The sequence below is a fragment of the Macaca fascicularis genome, chromosome X, assembly GCF_037993035.2.
Source record: "Macaca fascicularis isolate 582-1 chromosome X, T2T-MFA8v1.1".
Taxonomy (NCBI): Eukaryota; Metazoa; Chordata; class Mammalia; order Primates; family Cercopithecidae; genus Macaca; species Macaca fascicularis.
In genome coordinates this window covers 47678307-47698097 of record NC_088395.1, presented here as the reverse complement: position 1 = coordinate 47698097, position 19791 = coordinate 47678307, and the positions used below count along the sequence as shown (strand labels likewise).

The following is a 19791-nucleotide window of genomic DNA, read 5'->3' as shown; positions in this document are numbered from 1 at the left end:
TATTTTTAATTTTTCTGTTGTTTCTTCCCTATGTCTTTTATTTATTTTTTTTAATTTAAAAAATTTTTATATATTTTTTTGAGACAGGGTCTGCTCTGTCACCCAGGCCAGAGTGCCATGGTAGGAACATGGCTCATTACAGCCTCAGCCTCCTGGGCTCAAGCTACCCTCCTGCCTCAGCCTCCTGAATAGCTGGGACCACAGGCACATGCCACCATGCCCAGCTAATTTTTAATCAATTAATTTATGTATTTATTTTTATTTTATTTTATTTATTTATTTATTTATTTATTTATTTATTTTGAGACAGAGTCTCACTCTGTCACCCAGGCTGGATTGCAGTGGCGCAATCTCGGCTCACTGCAACCGCCACCTCCCAGGTTCAAGCAGTTCTCCTGCCTCAGCCTCCTGAGTAGCTGGAACTATATGCGCCTGCCACCACGCCCAGCTAATCTTTTTGTATTTTTAGTAGAGGTGGGGTTTCACCATGTTGGCCAGGCTGGTCTCAAACTCCTGACCTTGTGATCCGCCCACCTTGGCCTCCCAAAGTGCTGGAATTACAGGCGTGTGCCACCATGCCTGGTCAATTTTTAAATTTTTTGTAGAGACAGGATCTTGCCATGTTGCCCATGCTGGTCTCAAACTCCTGAGCTTACGTTATCCACCCACCTTGGCCTCCCAAAGTGTTGTGACTATAGGCATGAGCCACTACACTTAGCCTGTTTTTTTTTTTTTTTCCCTTAGTCGTTTCCCTGGGAATTACAATTAACATCATTATTTATATTACTCCAGTTAGAATTAATACCAAATTAAGCTCAGTAATACAAAGAAATTGCCTCTAACTTTATTCCTTCATCCCTCCTTTGTGCTATCATTGTCAAACAAATTACATTTTACACATTGTGTGCCCATGAACATAGTTATAGTTACTGCTTTATGCAGTTGTCTTTTAAATCAGATAGGAGGAAAAAAAGTGTTACATGCAAAAAAATGCATTTATACTGTCTTTTATATTTACCTATGTAGTTAACTTTACAGGTGCTATTTATTTCTATATGTAGATTTACATTACTAGCTAGTATAATTTTATTTCACCCTGAAGAACTCCCTTTAGCATTTCTTGTAGAAGCGTGCTAGTGATGAATTATCTCAGTTTTTGTTTATCTGTGAATGTCTTAATTTCTCCTTCATTTTTGAAAGATAATTTTGCTGGATGTAGAATTCTTATTTGGCAGTCTTTTTCTTTCAGTACTTTGAATACGTTGTCCTACTGCCTTCTGACTTGAAGATTTCCAATGAGAAATTAGCTGCTAATCCTATTGAGGATTCCTTGTATATGATGAGTTACTTCTCTCTTACTTTCAAGATTCTCTCTGTCTTTAGCTTTTATAAGTTTATGATGTGTCTCAGTGCCCATCTCTTTGAATTTCTTAGTTGGAGTTCGTTGCACTTCTTGAATGCATAGATTAATGCTTTAAATCAAACTGGGGGGATTTTTAGCTACATTATTCCTTTGAATAGTCTTTCTTGAACCTTTTTTTCTCTCTTTCCCCTCTCCTTTTGGGACTCCCATTATGTGGGTGTTTATATGCTTGATGTTGTTCCACAGACCTCTAGGACTATGTTCATTTCATTTACTTTTCTTCTTTCTCTTCCTCAGATCAGATCATCTCACTTGACCTGTCTTCAAATTCACTGATTCTTTACTCTGCCAGCTCAAAGCTATTGTCGATCTCCTCTAGTGAATTTTTCATTTCCGTTATTGTGCTTTTTATCTCCAGAATTTCTTTTTTTTTTTTTTTTTTTTTTTTTTGAGCTGGAGTTTTGCTCTTGTCACCCAGGCTAGAGTGCAATGGCATGATCTCAGCTCACTGCAACCTCCACCTCCCAGGTTCAAGCAATTCTTGTGCCTCAGCCTCCCGAGTAGCTGGGATTACAGGCACACACCACCACGCCTGGATAATTTTTGTATTTTTAGTACAGAGGGAGTTTCACCATATTGGCCAGGCTGGTCTCAAACTCCTGACCTCAGGTGATCCACCTGCCTCGGTCTCCCAAAGTGCTGGGATTACAGGCGTGAGCCACCACACCCAGCCCAGAATTTCTTTTTTGTGTAATTTCTCTTTATTGATACTCTCTACGTATTAGGATATCATTTTATCCTTTCCTTTAGTCCTTTAAACATAGTTTCCTTTAGTTCTTTGAAAATATTAAAAATCACTGATTTACAGTTTTTGCCTATTAAGTCTAACATCTGGGTTTCCTCAGGGACAGTGTTTGACTGCTTTTTTCCCTGTGTTTGGGTCACACTTAATTTTGTCTCTTTGCATCTCTCATAAGTTTTTGTTGAAAACTGGACATTTAAATAATATAATGTGACAACTCTGGGAATCAGATTATCTCTCCTCCTCAGGATTTGTTTTTATTGCCTTGTTTTGTTTTGCTTTTAGTGACTTTCCTGAACTAATTCTGTAAAGCCTGTGTTCTTTGTCATGTGTGGCTACCCAAGTCTCTGCTCCATTAGCTTAGTGGTCAGGTAACGATTGGACAGATATTTCTTTAAATCACCTGAAACCAGTAAGTCTCCCAGACTTTGCTGAGGGGCTCTGTGTGCATGTTGGGGTGTGCCTTTAATGCAAAGGCAGGCTGTTTACAACTTTGCCTTATCCTTCATTTCCTGCTTGTGCAGAGTTTTGAGGTCAGCCAGAGATCCTAGGCATACATACAGCCTTATGCGTATTTGTGGTTTTCTACATTCCCAGGCATATGTCAGAGCTTTTTAAAGCCTAATAATGGACTGATAATGGACATATCATTACCTAGATTTTCCTTTCACGTTTTCTTGATAAGCTTGTTGTTTTTTCCTAATTGTTATCACTGCTGTGTTAAACAGTTGCTGCTAATTGTTTCTGAAAAGCACCCCCAGAGAAAGCTGTTTATACCAGATGAGCCCCATGAGTAGAGTATTCAGGATAGTGCCAGACAGATCAAATAAAGACAGTTCTCTGGAAATGAGGTTTTGGAGGAACTCCAACCCTGTTCTGCCTCCTCCAATGGTTGCTGGTCTGCTGGTTTTCACCGGAATTGCAGGGCTGTTGGTTTTCAAGGCTCTTGTGGAGGTGAGGAGAAGGGATGCGTACAGGAGAAGTTCAAATGCCACAAAGTTTCCTGTTGTTACCAAGATTCAGTCATTTTCTTGAAAAAACGCTTTCTGAATTATAAACCTTGGTCAATTTCCAGAGTTCTGATAAGTTTGTTTTGACAGTTTTTGCCAGTGTTCTCATTGCTTTTAAGGAGGAGAGGATTTTTATAGGCTCTTAAATTTCTACTGACATCACCTCCAGGCATATCTTGTTCTTTCCCAGACCCAGCCCTAAGATAATAGTATTTCAAAGCCAAGATCTGGGAACTAGATTTACTCATTGCCACTGGAATGTTCTTGCTTCAAGGCCCTCTCATTGTGCAAAGCTAGGACATTTCACTTCTTAATTTCACATATATGTGTATATATAAAATTTTTATATGTGTGTGAGTAGAAGAATCAAACTGTTTTTTTCTTCTGCTCTCACAATACAATGTGTGGAGGTTTTTACACGCACACACACCAAACAAGCAATTAATTCTGCAGCAAATTAATATACCAGCTGGATGTCCTGCAATTTAATTCTGACACTGTCTACCTGGAGGATAGCATCAGATCACACAGGTTAAGGATGCAGTCCCACAAAACTAAGCCCTACTTCTAATGCTGATGGCAAGCCCCAGGTTATTTTACCTTTGCTTCTGACCAACTAGCTATAAATCGGGGTCCTCAACCCCTTCCTCAGGTTCAGTTAGGTTGCTAGTGTGACTCATGGAACTCAGGGAAACACTTATTTATGTGATTGGTTTACTATAAAGAGTATTACATTACAAAGGATACAGATGAAGAGATGCGGAGGACAAAGCATGTTGGAAAGAGCACAGAGCTTCCATGCCCCACTCTTCAGGAACCCCACATGTTCGGCTATCCAGAAGGTCTCCAACTCTATCCTCTTCAGCCCTTAATGGAGACTTCATTGCATAGGCACGATTTATAACTGTATAGAAATGTGATGGGACGGCCGGGCGGGCTCACGCCTGTAATCCCAGCACTTTGGGAGGCCGAGGCAGGCGGATCACCTGACGTCGGGAGTTCTAGACCAACCTGACCAACATGGAGAAACCCTGTCTCTACTAAAAATACAAAAGTAGCCGGGTGCGGTGGCGCATGCCTGTAATCCCAGCTACTCAAGAGGCTGAGGCAGGAGAATTGCTTGAAGCCGGGAGGCAGAGGTTGCGGTGAGTCGAGATCGCACCATTGAACTCCAGCCTGGGCAACAAGAGAGAAACTCCATCTCAAAAAAAAGAAAAAGGAAAGAAAGAAAGGAAGGAAGGAGGGAGGGAGGGAGGGAGGGAGGGAAGGAGGGAAGGAAGGAAGGAAGGAAGGAAAGAAGGAAGGAAGGAAGGAAGGAAGGAAGGAAGGAAGGAAGGAAGGAAGGAAGGAAGGAAGGAAGGAAGGTGGGTGATGGGGCAAAATGTGTGTGATCTTGTACTAACAGACTGAGTGGGGAAACCCAGCAAGGCCTGTCTGTTCAGAGCCTTAGACTCTCTCTGAAACATCCCTTTCTTCTGGGTATTGGGCAGGACCCCTTCTGAAAGGGAGGTCTTTTTTTTTTTTTTTTTTTTTTTTTTTTTGAGACAGAGTCTTACTCTGTCGCCCAGCTGGAGTGTGGTGGTGTGATCTCGGCTCACTGCAGCCCCCACCTCCCAGGTTTAAGCAATTCTCTTGCCTCAACCTCCCAAGTAGCTGGGACTACAGGTGTGCGCCACCATACCCGGCTAATTTTTTTTTGTATTTTTAGTAGAGACGGGGTTTCATCATGTTAGCCAGGCTGGTCTCGAACTTCTGGCCTCAGGTGATCCACTTGCCTTGGCCTCCCAAAGTGCTGGGATTACAGACGTGAGCCACTACACCCAGCCTTTTTTTTTTTTTTTTTTTTTTTTTTTTTTTTTTTTTTTTTTTTGACTCTGTCACCCAGGCTGGAGTGCAGTGGCGTGATCTTGGCTCACTGCAGCCTCCGCCTCCTGGGCTCAAGCAACCTTCCCACCTCTGCCTCCTGAGTAGCTGGGGCCACAGGTGCGTGCCACCACACCTAGTTAATTCTTTTGTATTTTTTATAGAGATGGAGTTTCACCATGTTGCTCAGGCTATTCTCAAACTCCTGAGCTGAAGCAATCTAACTGCCTTGGCCTCCTAAAGTGCTGGGATTACAGGCATGAGCCACCATGCCTGGTAATGCTGATTTAATTGTATATTTTTAAATGTAAGACATTAGCATGGTTCTAAAGGTCAAAATATTAAAAAGCATCCACAGATAAAATAGAAAACCTAAATGAAAATAAATAATTTCCTGGGGAAACACAGTTTACCAAAATCGACCCCAGTAGAGGTTAACAAACCAATTTCCATAAAAGAAATAGAGAAAGTTATTAAGGAACTGCCCCATAAAAAAAGCATCAGGCCCAGATGATTTCACAGGGGAATTCCACTGAAATGCTAGAGACCAGTTAATCCCAATGGCCACATAAATTGTTCCACAGAATGGAAAATGAAGACAAACTTCCATATTACCTTTCTAAAGCAATTATAACATTAATAGCACAAACAAAAGCATAGACCGGGTGCAGTGGCTCACGGCTATAATCACAGCATGTTGGGAGGCCAAGGCAGGTGGATCACTTGAGATCAGGAGTTTGAGACCAGCCTGACCAACATGGTGAAACCCCCTCTCTACTAAAAATATAAAAATTAGCTGGGCGTAGTGGTGTGCGCCTGTAGTCCCAGCTACTCTGGAGGCTGAGGCAGGAGAATAACTTGAACCCAGGAGGCAGAGGTTGAGTGAGCTGAGATTGTGCCACTGCATTCCAGCCTGGGTGATAGAGTGAGACTTTGTCTCAAAAAAAAAAAAAAAAAAAAAAAAAGCATAGACCATTTTAACTATAAATATCAATGCAAAAATCCTAAATAAAATATCAGCAAACAAATTCAAAACCACATTAAGGGTGAGCACGGTGGCTTACATCGTAATCCCAACACTTTGGGAGGCCAAGGCAGGAGGATTACTTGAGCCCAGGAGTTCAAGACCAGCCTGGTCAACATGGTGAAACTCCATCTCTACTAAATACACACACACACACACACACACACAAAATTAGCCAGACGTGGTGGTGCACCCTTGTAGTCCCAGCTACTCGGGAGGCTGAGGTGGGAGGATCACTTTGTCCAGGAGTTTGAGGCTGCAGTGAGCTATGATCCCACAACTGTACTCCAGCCTAGGTGACAGAGCCAGACCTTATCTCAAAAAATAAAAATAAAAAAGAATGCAGTAACAGCAGCATGTGAAATCAACATGCGGAAATCAGTAGTTTTTATATACACAAATAACCAGATAGAAGATATAATAGAAGAGAAAACATATACAATAACACCAAAAAAGAAACCATAAAATATTTTGGGATAAGATCAACAAGGGATGTGCAAAGTGATATGAGGAAAAGTTTAAAACAGTCCTGAAAGGCACAAAGGTAAATTTAGGCAGATGGAAAGGCATTTCTTGTTCTTGGATAGAATGAATCAACATCATGAAAATGGCAGTTCACCTTCTCAGGTCCTTATTTAATTTATACATTTAATGTGATTCCCAAAAATATACCTACAAACTTATATCTAGAGCTAGATGAGTTGATGGTAAAGTTCATATGGAAACGCAAACATGCGAGAAAAACTAAGAAAACCCTGAAAAAGAAAAGTAATAATAAGGACTCATACTCACAGCCCACAGGGAGTCTGATGCCTCTGCCACCAGACATTTTATGAAGATTTTATTTATTTATTTATTTATTTGAGACAAAATCTTGCTCTGTTGCCCAGGCCGGAGTGCAGTGGCATGATTGTAGCTCACTGCAGCACCAACCTCCTGGGTTCCAGCAATCCTTCCACCTCAGCCTCCTGAGTAGCTATAATTACAGGTGCATGTATAGCTAATTTTTTGTTTGTTTGTTTATTTTGTAGAGGCACAGTCTTGCTATGTTGCCTCGGTTGGTCTCAAACTCCTGGCCTCAAGCAATCCTCCTGCCTTGGCCTCCCAAAACTCTGGGATTACAGGCGTGAGCCACCATGCCCAGCCTGAAGTTTTTATAATTTAAATAGTATGATGCTAACCCGTGAATAGACAGGCTGACAGATTAAAGGAAGAAAAACAAAAGTCCAGTTATAGATCCACATACATATAGAACTTTAGTGTATGATCAAAGTAGTGACTCGAGTCACTAGAGCAAAGAGAGACTTTTTAGTAAAGTTTCGTTTTTGCCATCTAAATTCTTCATTCATCTAAAATTCATTTTCATATACAGTGTGAAGGAGGTAGGGATTGAGTTCATCTTTTTCCTTATAGGTAAGACTTTGTCCCCCACTGAGCTTGTATGCAACCTCTGTCACATATATACTAACTTTTTTTTTTTTTTTTTTTTGAGACAGGGTCTCTGTCTGTTGCCCAAGCTGGAGTGCAGTGACGCGATCTGGGCTCACTGCAGCCTCCGCCTCCTGGGTTCAAGCAATTCTCCCACCTCAGCCTCCCGAGTAGCTGGGATTACAGAGGCATCCCACTACGCCCAGCTAATTTTTGCATTTTTAGTAGAGACGGAGTTTCACCATGTTGGCCAGGCTGGTCTCGAACTCCTGACTTCAGGTGATCCACCCGCCTCAGCCTCCCAAAGTGCTGGGATTACAGGCGTGAGCCACTGCGCCCGACCTATACTAACATTTCATATCTTTGCCCTGCATGTTCAGAACTGTCTTCTGTTCCATTGGCCACTTTCTGTAAACCTTTACCAAAACCATACTACCTTAACAGCAACTTTTCTCATTAATTCCTGGTGCCTGGTAGGACAGCAGCACCTCCTGACTGTTTTGTGACTATGTAGTAGAACTATGTTCTACTCTTGTCAGGGACAGAGAGAACAGGACTTCAGATGCCAGGAAGAAGACAGAGTCAAGGGTGGATAACAGAGGGCAGGCGGCAGAGGCATTAGACTCCCTGCAGGCCAGCTTGCCACTGGGTTTTCCCCTTTTGTTCCCCAGCTAACTGTATAGCATGGAGGGAATTTGTAGGGGCGGTACTTGGAAGCTTTGGTGGGAAGGTTTCCCAGCCTCCATCATGTGGTGGGAGACACGTGCTGGGAACTCTGGGACCAATGCCCTATCTATTCCCGTGCAGGTCGCAGACTGCCAGGAACTCTCTGAAGGCTGCTCAGCTCAACTGTGTCTAAGTAGTCACCACTGGGGTTGGGGAGACATAAGAAGACCCGTTAAGCAGTTTAACTTCCCTTCACCCCACCTTCCCTCTCCTGGTCACGTCTACCTGATCACGCAGACCTGGGGAAGGGCTGCTGTCCCAATGGGGAATGGCCCTCCCTTGCCACCGCCACTCAAGTGATATATGGTGCAGCAAGTATTTGTGGAGGGCTCACTATGTGACAGGTGGAGTCCAACCCCAAGGCCTTCTCTGGGCCCAGGAGTCACAGTCCCTGTGGAGTAAAGAAAGAAAAAGGGGCTCTGAGGTGTGAATGACCAGGGTCAGGTATGCGGGAGTTGTGTGAAGGAGAGAGGGCAGGAGTGAGTGAGGAATTGAAGGAGGGTGCAGGGGGGATATGTCACTGGGATGGGGAGTTTCTTTTGGGAGCCAATTTTATTGAGATATAGCAAATTCAGCAAAGGGTACATATCCTAAGTGTACAGCCCTTTGAGTGTTCACAAAGTGAACATACTCTTGTCACCTGCACCCAGATCAAGAAACAGAATGTGACCAGAACTCCAGCATGGCTAGAAGTTGGTGGCTGTTGGTGGGGCAGAGTGGCTCATGCCTGTAACTCCAGCCTTTTGGGAGGCCAAGGCCGGAGGATCGCTTGAACCCAGGAGTTTGAGACCAGCCTGGGCAACATGGCGAAACCTCGTCTCTACTAAAAATAGAAAAATTAGCCAGGCGTGGTGGCACGTGCCTGGAGTTCCAGCTACTTGAGAGGCTAGGCTGGGAGGATCACTTGAGCCAGGGAGGTCGAGGCTGCAGTGAGCCATGATCACCCTACTGCACTCAGCCTGGGCAACAGAGGGAGGCCCTGTCTTGAAAAAATTAAAAAGTTGGTGGTCTTCAAGGGGCTTGGGGCAGTGGTTGGGGGAGGTTGATGGGCTTAGGGAGGTTTATAAGTTTAAGGAAGGTGAAGAGTCCTGACTTCCATGGCTACTCACCATGGCTGAGTAAAAGTGTGGGTCCAAGGCAGGAAGCTGTCACATGTGAAGATTCAATAGTAGACCTCGGATCACCAGGGAAGGCACCCAAGTTTGTGGGTTCATGTTCTTCTTGCCAGTGCTTAGAGAAGCACGTGTCCCCACAGAGATTGTGCGAGGTTGGGGTTCAGGTATGCAGCTCTGCCCAGGGAAGGGGAGACAGGGAAGCCCCTGGAGGTGGCTGAGTCACTGCACTGCTTCACATGCTTCTCATAGCTTCTACTCCTAGAAGAGTAGGGCAGTGCGGGCCAGGGAACAATAAAAGAGAATCACAAACCCAAAGGGAACCACGAGGAATGGGAACAGGAGCTGGAGCAGGGCTTGATAGTAGGGAACACGCCGGCGGAGTCTGAGGGCCCACACCTGTAATCCCAGCACTTTGGGAGGCTGCAGTGGAAGGATCGCTTGAGCCTAGGAGTTCCAGACCAGCCTGGGCAACATGGTGAAACGCTGTCTCTACAAAAAATTAGCTGGGCATGGTGGCATGTGCCTGTAGTCCCAGGTACTTGGGTGGCTGAGGTGGGAGGATCGCTTGAGCCCAGGAGGTTGAGGTTGTAGTGAACTATGATTGCACCACTGCACTCCAGCAGGGGCAACAGAGTGAGACTCTGTCTCAAAATAAATAAATAAATAAAACAAAATAAAATAAAATAAAACTTTTTTACAAAAGAGTAGGGAATATGTAGAAGGAGCAAAGGATAGGAAGTAGGTAATGGGGACAAGGAGCAGGGAATAGGAAGAAGTAGGGGAGCAAGAAGCAGGAAGAACAGGGGCGAGCCAGAACACAAAGGGGACGCCTGTGGCTGCGGGAGTCCCTGAGGGACTGACTCAAGGCCCTATCGCATCCTTTCCTATAGAAAGTCAGGAAGCCCTTTCTGGGCTCCTCCCTGAGCCCCTTCCAAGGATGCACCCCTCTATCTCGCAGAGTGCAGATTTCTATCCCTCAAAGGGCCTGGAGGGACAGAGGCCATGCCCGGAGGACCAGTGTAGCATGACCATATGTCCCTTGGCTAGGACATGCTATGATCCCCAAGTCTCAAAGACTCAGAACACTATGGACTGGGGACAGAATTTGCTGTAGCGGGCTGAAGTTGGGAACATAGTATTGTGGGGCAGGGGTTCTTCGTGGGGAGAATGCCCCAGGGATGGGGACTTTTTGTTCCAGGGTGGTGCAGAGGGAGACCTGAGGGTGAGGAGTCCACACAGGGTGGGGACAGGTTGGCTGGCCTGCCATTAGGAATCCCTAAAAGGGAACCTGTCCTCATGGTGTCGCCGCAGTTGTTGTGGGTGGGCGTGTAGATGGATCTAACCACAGTGCTCTTTATTATCAGGCGCTTCTATGAGCCACAGGTTCGGGACTCCACTAGGAACCTGGATTGTCTGTGAGGGGGAAAAGAGAGAGGGACACTGGGACTGAGGAGCGTTTATGGCGTAAAGAGCTGGGATCTCTGGGATCTTAGTATCGCATCAGTAGCTTTTGGGTCTCAGAGACCTACCCCATTCCTTCAGGCAGAGCAGGGTCAGGAGCTTGCATTTTGGTGAGGAGGCTGGTGTCGGGGAGAGATAGACATTAAATTATTGGTACTCATCATACACATTATTTCCAATATTGTATATTATTGTGCCTAATATCAAACATTGTTTGCAATATTATAAGTAATCACTAGTAAAGTTAAAAGTTATAGTTATCATAACTACTCCTAGTAACTAATGCTTGTAAGTGCTATATACCTAGCACCGTTCCAAGTACTTCACATATACAACCTCGTTTAATATGGACGTTGTCTCTATGAGTTCAGCCTTCTTTTTATCCCTGTCTTACAGATGCAGGAACTGAGGCTCAGAGAGGTAATATGATTGATTCAAGGACACAGAGCTAAGACATGGCAGGGGCAGGATTTGAATGCAGACATCTGGTTCCAGGGTTCCTGCTTTTTTTTTTTTTTTTTTTTTTTTTTTTTATGAGATAGAGTCGAGCTCTGTTGCCCAGGCTGGAGTGCAGTGCCGCGATCTCAGCTCACTGCAAGCTCCACCTCCTGAGTTCACGCCATTCTCCTGCCTCAGCCTCCTGAGTAGCTGGGACTACAGGTCCCGCCACCACATCCCGCTAATTTTTTTTTTTTTTTTTTTTTTTGTATTTTTAGTAGAGATGGGGTTTCACCTTGTTAGCCAGGATGGTCTCGATCTCCTGACCTTGTGATCCACCCGTCTTGGCCTCCCAAAGTGCTGGGATTACAGGCGTGAGCCACCGTGCCAGGCCTTTTTTCTTTCTTTCTTTCTTTCTTTCTTTCTTTCTTTTTTTTTTTTTTTTTTTGAGACAGAGTCTTGCTCTATCCACCAGACTGGAGTGCAGTAGCATGATCTCAGCTCACTGCAGCTTCCGCCTCCTGGGTTCAAGCAATTCTTGTGCCTCAGCCTCCCAAGTAACTGGAACCACAGGCATGCACCACCACAGCCGGCTAATTTTTATATATTTAGGAGAGATGGAAACCATGTTGCCAGGCTGGGCTTGAACCCCTGACCTCGCAATCTGCCCGCCTCGGCCTCCCAAAGTACTGGTATTACAGGCATTAGCCACTGTGCCAGGCCCATTTCCTGTGTTTTGACGCCCCAAAAAATATCCAAGGGGCAAAGACACCCCGTAAACATCCTCCAACCCCATCACAAGCCTCTGAAAGATTCTGGGCCAGGACTGTGACGCGCATGTTTAAGGGAGAAGGACTGAGGCTCAGGTGAGAGAAGGACTGGCCCCCAGGCTCCCCACTGAGCTGGGTCCCATGCTGCATACCACACATGGCTGTGACCCCTACAAGCTTCCTCTCAGCTGTCACAGAGTCTCTCCCAAACAGAGATCCACCCACAGACACCCCGAATGCTGGGGATGGAGGATGCTCATTTGACCCATTTTAATAGATGTTCTACAAGAGCAATGGGGAATGTAATGAGCCCAGGGCTACGGATCCTGCCAGGAGCTCATGCCAGGTCTCTGGGGGAGGTCGCCTCGTCTGCTCTTCTAGACTCTGTGTCCCCTGAGGCACCAGTCCTCCCTGTCCGTGTTGCATTGCACTTGGCGAAGGGCTGACCTGCAAGGCAGACAGGTCGGCAGAACGACCTCCACACTGGGTTCCATCCTTCCCCTGCTACTTCACCTTCCCCTCAGGGATTGGAAGAGGTGAGGACTTAGGAAATGGGCCCTGAGGCTAGGGAGCAGCTTAAGAGTGCAGGTAGCTGACACTAAGTTTTGGTGAATTGCCAGGAGCTGTCAGACTCTTGCAGGCAGCTGAGGGAACATTGACAAGGTCACCAGGGATGAACCAGGGCCCGGGCCCTTCCCTTACAGTTGTGCCCATCAGCAAAGGCTGCGGTTGGCCCCCTTCAGTAGACAAGGTTCAGACCCTCCAAGGGCGTAACCAAGGTGTAGATGTTGATACAGAAATTGTTGCTGCGTGCGCATTCCCTGCTCAAGTGGCTAAGTATTGTGTGTTCAAAATCTGCCCATTCCCATCTGGGACATAATTTGGGCCGTCGGGTAACCTCCCAGGAGTGTAAAAGGTTCTGGGACAGGACCACAGAAGATCCAGGGGGCTGTGCTTGGTAACCTAGGATGCCCTGGAGGAGACCTGGGTTCTTACTGGTAAGAGCAGTGGGTACTGTGATGAGAGGGAATTTGGGGGTCCTTTACCGAAGGAGATATATTGGGGCCCTTTTCAAGCAGGTTCAGGTCAGGAGGACACAGGTGCTCCATTGAATGTTTGCACCAGTCTGGAATTCTAGTTCCCAAGGGCCTCACTTGAGTCAAGACCTTTGGAGTATGAGAGGCAGGAGCCAGAGACTGGACCCTGCTGTGGGAGTAGGAAGGCCTCGGAGAGGAGTATTTGGAGGGCCTCTCACTCAGTTTTTCTAGAGGAAGGATGATCCAGAAAGGTGAGGGTCGAGTCTAGAGACCCTAGTTTGGGTGAGGGGACAGTTGGGTTGAGGGAGGTGTGTGCAGGGTATGGGCCAGCATATCTGGCTGGTCTTGATTTTGAACCCTACCTGCATTTCATTGCTGTCAGTATTTCCTTCCAAGTTGGAGGAGTGAGGGGAGAAGTAGGGGAGGGAGGAGGGCAGAGCTTGGGGATTTTTAGCTCATACCTTCTCTCCATCCCACCTCTCCTCTGCCCCAAACAGCCCCTTCCAAGGAATGTCCTGTAGCCGTGGCTGGGGAGCCAGGGTCACCCCTTCTTCCCAAGTCCCCAGCTGGGTTGCTGTGGGACTCTGGGTGCCCTGGGTCCCCTTTCAGGCTCATGGTACAAAACCTGAGGGTGGGGACAGTAACACCCACATGTTTGGATGGGGCATCCTCACTGGACAACATCAGGACTGTGCTTGAGGCAATGAGAGCCATTTGCCAATTGGTAGGGCATTTGTCAATGACTTTGTCAGCTGGCAAGATGTGTGAATGGGGAATTCCCAATAAGGCAGTGATGTGTCAGCTGTGGGAGAATTTATAACTAGAAAGCCCTGGGCAAATAGCAATTGGAAATCAGTATAGGAAAATGTTTTAAAGTATTGACTGGAGAAATTATTCAAAGGTTACGGTTGATAATGCAGGTTCAGTGACCATTACTGCTGTTGCAGATCATCAGTGCTAATGCCAATGTCGAGAATTACTACCAGTACGTCAGAATTTAAGTAAAATATAAAAACCCAACATTTGGCATCCCTCATCCCCACTGGTCCCAGGGTGCTCACACCAGGTCATCAGCAACATGGGTTTGTTCCCAGGCACTACACGGAAACAGTGTCTGCTGGGTGGTAACTCTTTATTTCATTGTCTAGAAGAAAGATGGGAGTGGGAACAGGGTGGACACTGCGCAGGCTTCAGCTTCCACTCCGGCAGGATTCAGGCCATCCGGGTCCGCAGGGACTGCCAGGTGCACAGCCCTGGCTCCCGAGGCAGGCAGGCAAGGTGACGGGACTGGAAGCCCTTTTCAGAGCCTTGGAGGAGCTGGTCCGTCCACAAGCAATGAGTGCCACTCTGCAGTTTGCAGGGGATGGATAAACAGGGAAACACCTGGAAGGGAGGAGGGAGACATCTCTGAGGGTTTCTCCCTGCCTCCCCCATGGAGCAGAACTTCCTCTCCTCAGCTTTCAACACTGAGCCGCTGGGGAGACTTGCTCTCACCCCACCTAAGTACATACCCCAGGACAGCCCCTCCCATTGAGGGAAATGTCACTGGGTCCTGCAAGGTAACAGTAAGCCAGTAAATCAGTGTCCTGGAATGGTGGCTGGGGAATAGGCCCTGGGGGTCAGTCAGGTAGGTCCCCTGAGGAATTGTCCCAAAGGACAAGGAAAAACTGACAGTAGTAAGGGGCCCCACCCAGTTGGCGGCTAAGGAGTTTAAGCACAGGAATAGCCAGTGGGGCTCCAAGATAGTCATTGGGCTCAGAGGCCATCAGGAGCCATCAGGGAACAGGCTTGGACTAGCCAGGAGGTCAATGTAACACCCTCTGGTGTCTGGAATAGTCAGAGCTGCAGAGCAACAAGCAGATGTGCTGAGGAAGGGTCAGTGGGATTAGGGAACAGCACTTTGGGTTCTTGGAGAACATTCTGGGGAACGAAGAAACAATCCCAGGGGCTCAGGAACGGAGAGTGGGATTACAGAATAGTAACAAGGGAGAGTTAGAGGGACCAGGGACAGGCGATCACACGGTATTGGACACAGGGCAAGGGAGCAGCCAGAATTTGTAAGGGAGCAGTCTGGGGCTTGGGGAAATAGCAAGAGAGATCAGGGACAGCCCTTAGAGTTTGGGAGCAGCCACAGGGACACAGAATAGCCAGAGGGAGCAAGGAACAAGCCCACGATTTAGGGAAGGGCCGCGGAAGGATCTCCCGTTGGAGGTCAGGGTCCAGGTACTCACTGTGCATTCCTCACAGCCAACAGTGTAGGTCTTGGTGAAGCCCCGGCGCTGAGCTAAGCTCAGACTGTTCCAGGGAGCCACGAAACTGCAGGTGGTGATGTGCAAGAGTCCGTCCTGCAGTTTTCCTAAGGAGAAAGCGGGGGTAACCGACAAGCAGCTTTTGATTGGCTGAGCCGCCAGGCTAGCAAAGGCCCGGCCTTCTGATAGGCTGAAATTGGGATGGTACCCATTTCCAGTGGATCCATTCCCATCAGAGCCTCGCCCCCTCGCTGTTGCTAGGCCGCGCCCCAGGGACTGGTTGGCGTGGCACAGGGCGCGGGGACGGTGCCTCACCAGCAATGAGAAACTCCTCGCTGCGGTTGTGGGACCTGTGGAAGTATCCGCAGACACTCTCCATGGCGGGGGTGTAGACGAACCGGATGTCAGCGGCATCCCCTAAGGCCTGGAACCCTTTATACATCTGTTGATGGATGAGGGGAAGTGTCTCTTTTACTGACATAATCCTCCCACTCCAGGTTCTTCCCTGAAGTCACATAGCATCCCAAGATCACAGCCAACTTTCTTGCACCAACCAGTGGCCAGAAGTTTCTGTTTTGACCAGGAGGAAGATGTTAGAAAATGCTGGGAAAGGGGCGGGAGCAGGGGATACCTTGGTCATCTTGATCTCATAACGCTGGTATAAGGTGGTCTGGTTGACTTCTGGTGTCCCCACGAACTTGGCCCTGATGACTGCAGGAGAGGAGGGAAATATGAGTCAAATGGACTGCATGAGCCAATAAAAATAAGATCATCATCATCATAATACCAGCAACGTGCATACATAAATAGGGGTTATTGGATGCCAGACAGCACACTAAGTGATTTACACATTTGTTTATTGATTCATCTGTATGTTGAGTGTCTCTCTTCGCCAGGCACTGCTTAAGCCATTTTCATCTATTCATTTGTTCATTTACTCCTCAAATATTTGGGAGTGCCCAGACATTCCCACTGGCCCATGCTATATTCAGTGTTGAGCCCAATCTCTCTCCCAGACAGCAAGATCCCATTGCAGTGGTTCCTGTACCCATCACCATTGTCCTGAATATGGTCTTCCTTACTGTGCTATAACAACTATCACCGAATATTTTTCTCTTTAACAGGAAATCAGGAGTACTAAGGGGCAGGGGTTAAAATTTTAAACAAGATGGCCAGGGAAGGCCATCCTGAGAAGGTGACATTTGAGGCAGCCACCCATGTGGATACCTGGGGGGAAAGTGTACCAGGCAGAGGGAGCAGCCAGCACACAGGTCCTGTGGTGGGCTTGGGCACGGAGTACTCAAGAAAGTGTGAGGATGCCAATGTGGCTAAAGCAGAGGAAGAGCAGGGGCGAGTGGAATCATTCTAGAGGTAAGTGCCATCGTGAGCCCCACCGGACTGAGAGGGAAACCAAGGCAGAGTGTGTGGGCTGAGTGGGGTGAGGACTCACCGAGGTCGGAATTGCAGAAGGCCGTCTGTGGGTGGGGTAGGACACAGGTGCAGGCCCTGCTGGGGGCTATCAGCCACAGCAACAACAGGATGCCGGAAGCCAGGGGCTCAAAGGGGGCCATGGTGGGTTCTGTGGGGAAGAGGGATGTCAGGCAGGCCCCAGCCCAGCTGATCTGCTGACCTGGGCAGGTCATCCACCCCATCCTGCCCCGGGGCAGCCTATGGGGGGATTAGGGGACTGGATTTGGGCTTCAGGGGTTGGGAAGCTTGGGGATTTTAAGGGGATTGGGGAGCCCAGAGGAATTTAGGGTTTAGAGAGTTGGGAAAGTTTAAATTATTGAGGGACTGAGTTGCGGGGTTATGGAGCTGTGGCACTTGGGGGAGAAGGGAGCTAAGGAAGTTTGAGGAATGAGGGGATTGGGGAATTCTGGAGGTTGAGGAGTTTGGGGGTGAGGAATTTGGGATTGGGGGCTGGAGGGGTTTGGAGGAGGCAGAGTTTAGGGGTTGTGTGTATTAAGAGATATAGGGGGCTGGGGGAATTTAGGGAGGTTGAGGAATTTGGAGGAGGTTGGGGATTTGGGGAGCTGGGGGAGTTTGGAGGTTGAAGGGGTTGGGGGAATTTGGGGGCTTAAGGCAATGGTGATACTTGAGGAATCTGAGGGCAAAAGAAGTTTGGGAGCTGGGGAGCTGGGAAACTGGGGATTGGGGAGATGGGGGAGTTCAGGGAGCTGCAGGGGTTAGCAGTGGGGATTTAGGAGGCGATGAGGGAAAGTGCTGGATGAAGGGATTTGCGGGGGATTTGGAAAGCATTTGTGATACTAGGGGGTCATGGGTTTGGGAGAGTTGGGGATGGATGTCAGGGGTTCTAGGGAGTTTGGAGCCTCAGGGTTGGGAAAGCGGTTCCAGCCTCCGACCCTCTTCCCCCTAGACTAGCCCAGGATCCTGGTACCCGCAGGCCAAGCTGAGTAGACAGGCATCTAGCACGGGAGTGCACGGGCCTGGTGGCCAGCACCCAAGCTGCGGCCCAGCCCCGGTTCCTGCTGGGCCATCCCGGGCCCTGCTTACCTCTCGTGTCTCTCTGGGCACTGGATCTGCGGCGATGGCGGCAGGGCCTGAGCGCTAGAGGATAAATGTCCACGCTAGGGGCGGGGGTGGCAGCGGGTGCGGAAACCACAGGCCTCCAGGCTTCCTGGATGCATTACTCATCCACCCACCATCAGTGCAGAAGCCAAGGGGCGGGCCGACGAAAGGAGATACACCCTCCTCCTCTCCCACCCCCCTCCTCTCCCTCTCCCTGGGCCTCGCCCGGGCCAGCCCCCTCCCCCACCTCCACGTCAGTCACTATTCCTTCCAAGACGCCTCAGCGGAGAGCTTAGAGGCCGCATTCCCCCCAGCCCAGTCCCCTAAAGTCTCCAGAATCTATCCAATCACCCACATCCCCCAAGCTCCCTATGGCTCAAACCCAAATGAGTTCAGCCCTTCAACATTTATTGTGCATCTACTGTGTGCCAAGCACACAAAAATCCCTTGTTTTGTATGTCTGACATGCTGGTGAGGGGTGGCAGAGAGGAAACAAATTAAATAGCAGCAGTGGAGGGAGATAAGGCAGGTGAATGGGGAGGAACACAAAATGGGGAAACTGAGGCATGGAGTGGTTAAGTGACTTATCCAGGATCATAGAGTCAGTACATGGCAGAACTGAGACTGGAACTCAGGTGGCCAGGAACCAAAGCCAGGGTCTCAAAAAACACAGGCAAATAGCCGGCATTTATATAGCACCGACTGTATACCAGGCACTCAGCATAGTTTATCTCACTCAGAGCTCACAACAAATCTCTGAGATGGGTACCAGTTATTATTCCCATTTTACAGATGAGGAAATATGGGGTATAGAGGAACTGAAGAATTTTCCCAAGATCACAGGACATGGCCAGGATTCGAACTGAGGCTACCTGGCACCAGGATCGTAACTCAGGAGTGGCACCATCCTAGCAAGCAGGGAATGGTGCGGGTGAATGAATGAGCATTGGGAAGGGGGTGGCCATGAATGAAGGTGAAAGAAACAAGTGAGTGGGTCAGTAGAAAACTAGTCCCCACCCCATCCTGCCCTGCCCCTTCCCCACGGACCTATACCCCTGGTGGAGGGTGGGGTGGGGCAATCCTTGCCCACCAGCTTTTTGACAGTGCAGGAATCTTCCCTGGGGTTCTGATTAACACCCTTAATTCGAGGAGGATAGATCAATAATAATAATTGTAGTGATGATGGCAGCCGCTTATTGAGCACTTTCTGTATACTACGTGCTAAAGTATTTGTATAAATTATCTCATTCACTCGCCATACTCCCTTGCTAATTAAGTTTGATTAACTCAGGGATATTAGCCTAATAACAAGAACACAACAAAAACTACCAGCAGCCCTTACGGAGTGCTTACTGCCTATCCAGCACTGTTCTGGGTGGGAGGAAGGTGAGGAATAAGAAATTGCCTAATGGGTACAATGTACACTATTTGGTTGATGGGGACACTAAAAGCCCAGACTTCACCACTATGTAATATATACATGTCACGAAACTGCAGCTGTACCCTCTAAATCTAAATTTTTTTTTTTTTTTTTTTTTGACGAAGTCTCGCTCTGTCACCCAGGCTGGAGTGCAGTGACGCGATCTCAGCTCACTGCAACCTCCGCCTCCAGGGTTCAAGAGATTCTCCTGTCTCAGCCTCCTAAGTAGCTGGGATTACAGCCACACCACCACCACCCCCAGCTAATTTTTGTAGTTTTAGTAGAGATGAGGGTTTCACCATATTGGTCAGGCTGATCTTGAACTCCTGACCTCAGGTGATCCACCCGCCTCAGCCTCCCAAAGTGTTGGGATTACAGGCATGAGCCACCGCACCCAGCCTTCTAAATCTTTTTTTTTTTTTTTTTGAGACAGCGTTTTGATCTTGTTGCCCAGGCTGGAGTGCAATGGCAAGATCTCAGCTCACTGCAACCTCCACCTCCTGGGTTCAAGCAATTTCAAACAATTCTCCTGCCTCAGCGTCCTCAGTAGCTGGGA

General features: G+C 47.8%; 2 protein-coding genes across 3 annotated transcripts in view; one reads left to right on the top strand and one right to left on the bottom strand.

Annotated features, from left to right (window-relative positions):
* The window catches only part of SYN1 (synapsin I), a 50204-nt gene that overhangs the window by 21572 nt on the left and 8841 nt on the right, over positions 1 to 19791 (top strand). The window lies entirely within an intron of this gene.
* On the bottom strand, positions 14153 to 17839 carry TIMP1 (TIMP metallopeptidase inhibitor 1). Its single transcript, XM_005593425.2, has 6 exons — positions 17801 to 17839; positions 16737 to 16865; positions 15918 to 15997; positions 15602 to 15728; positions 15269 to 15393; positions 14153 to 14420 (listed from the first exon to the last, which is right to left on the bottom strand). The coding sequence occupies exons 2-6, from the start codon at positions 16855 to 16857 to the stop codon at positions 14250 to 14252; spliced, it is 624 nt and encodes a 207-aa protein (XP_005593482.1). The 5' UTR covers positions 16858 to 16865; positions 17801 to 17839; the 3' UTR covers positions 14153 to 14249.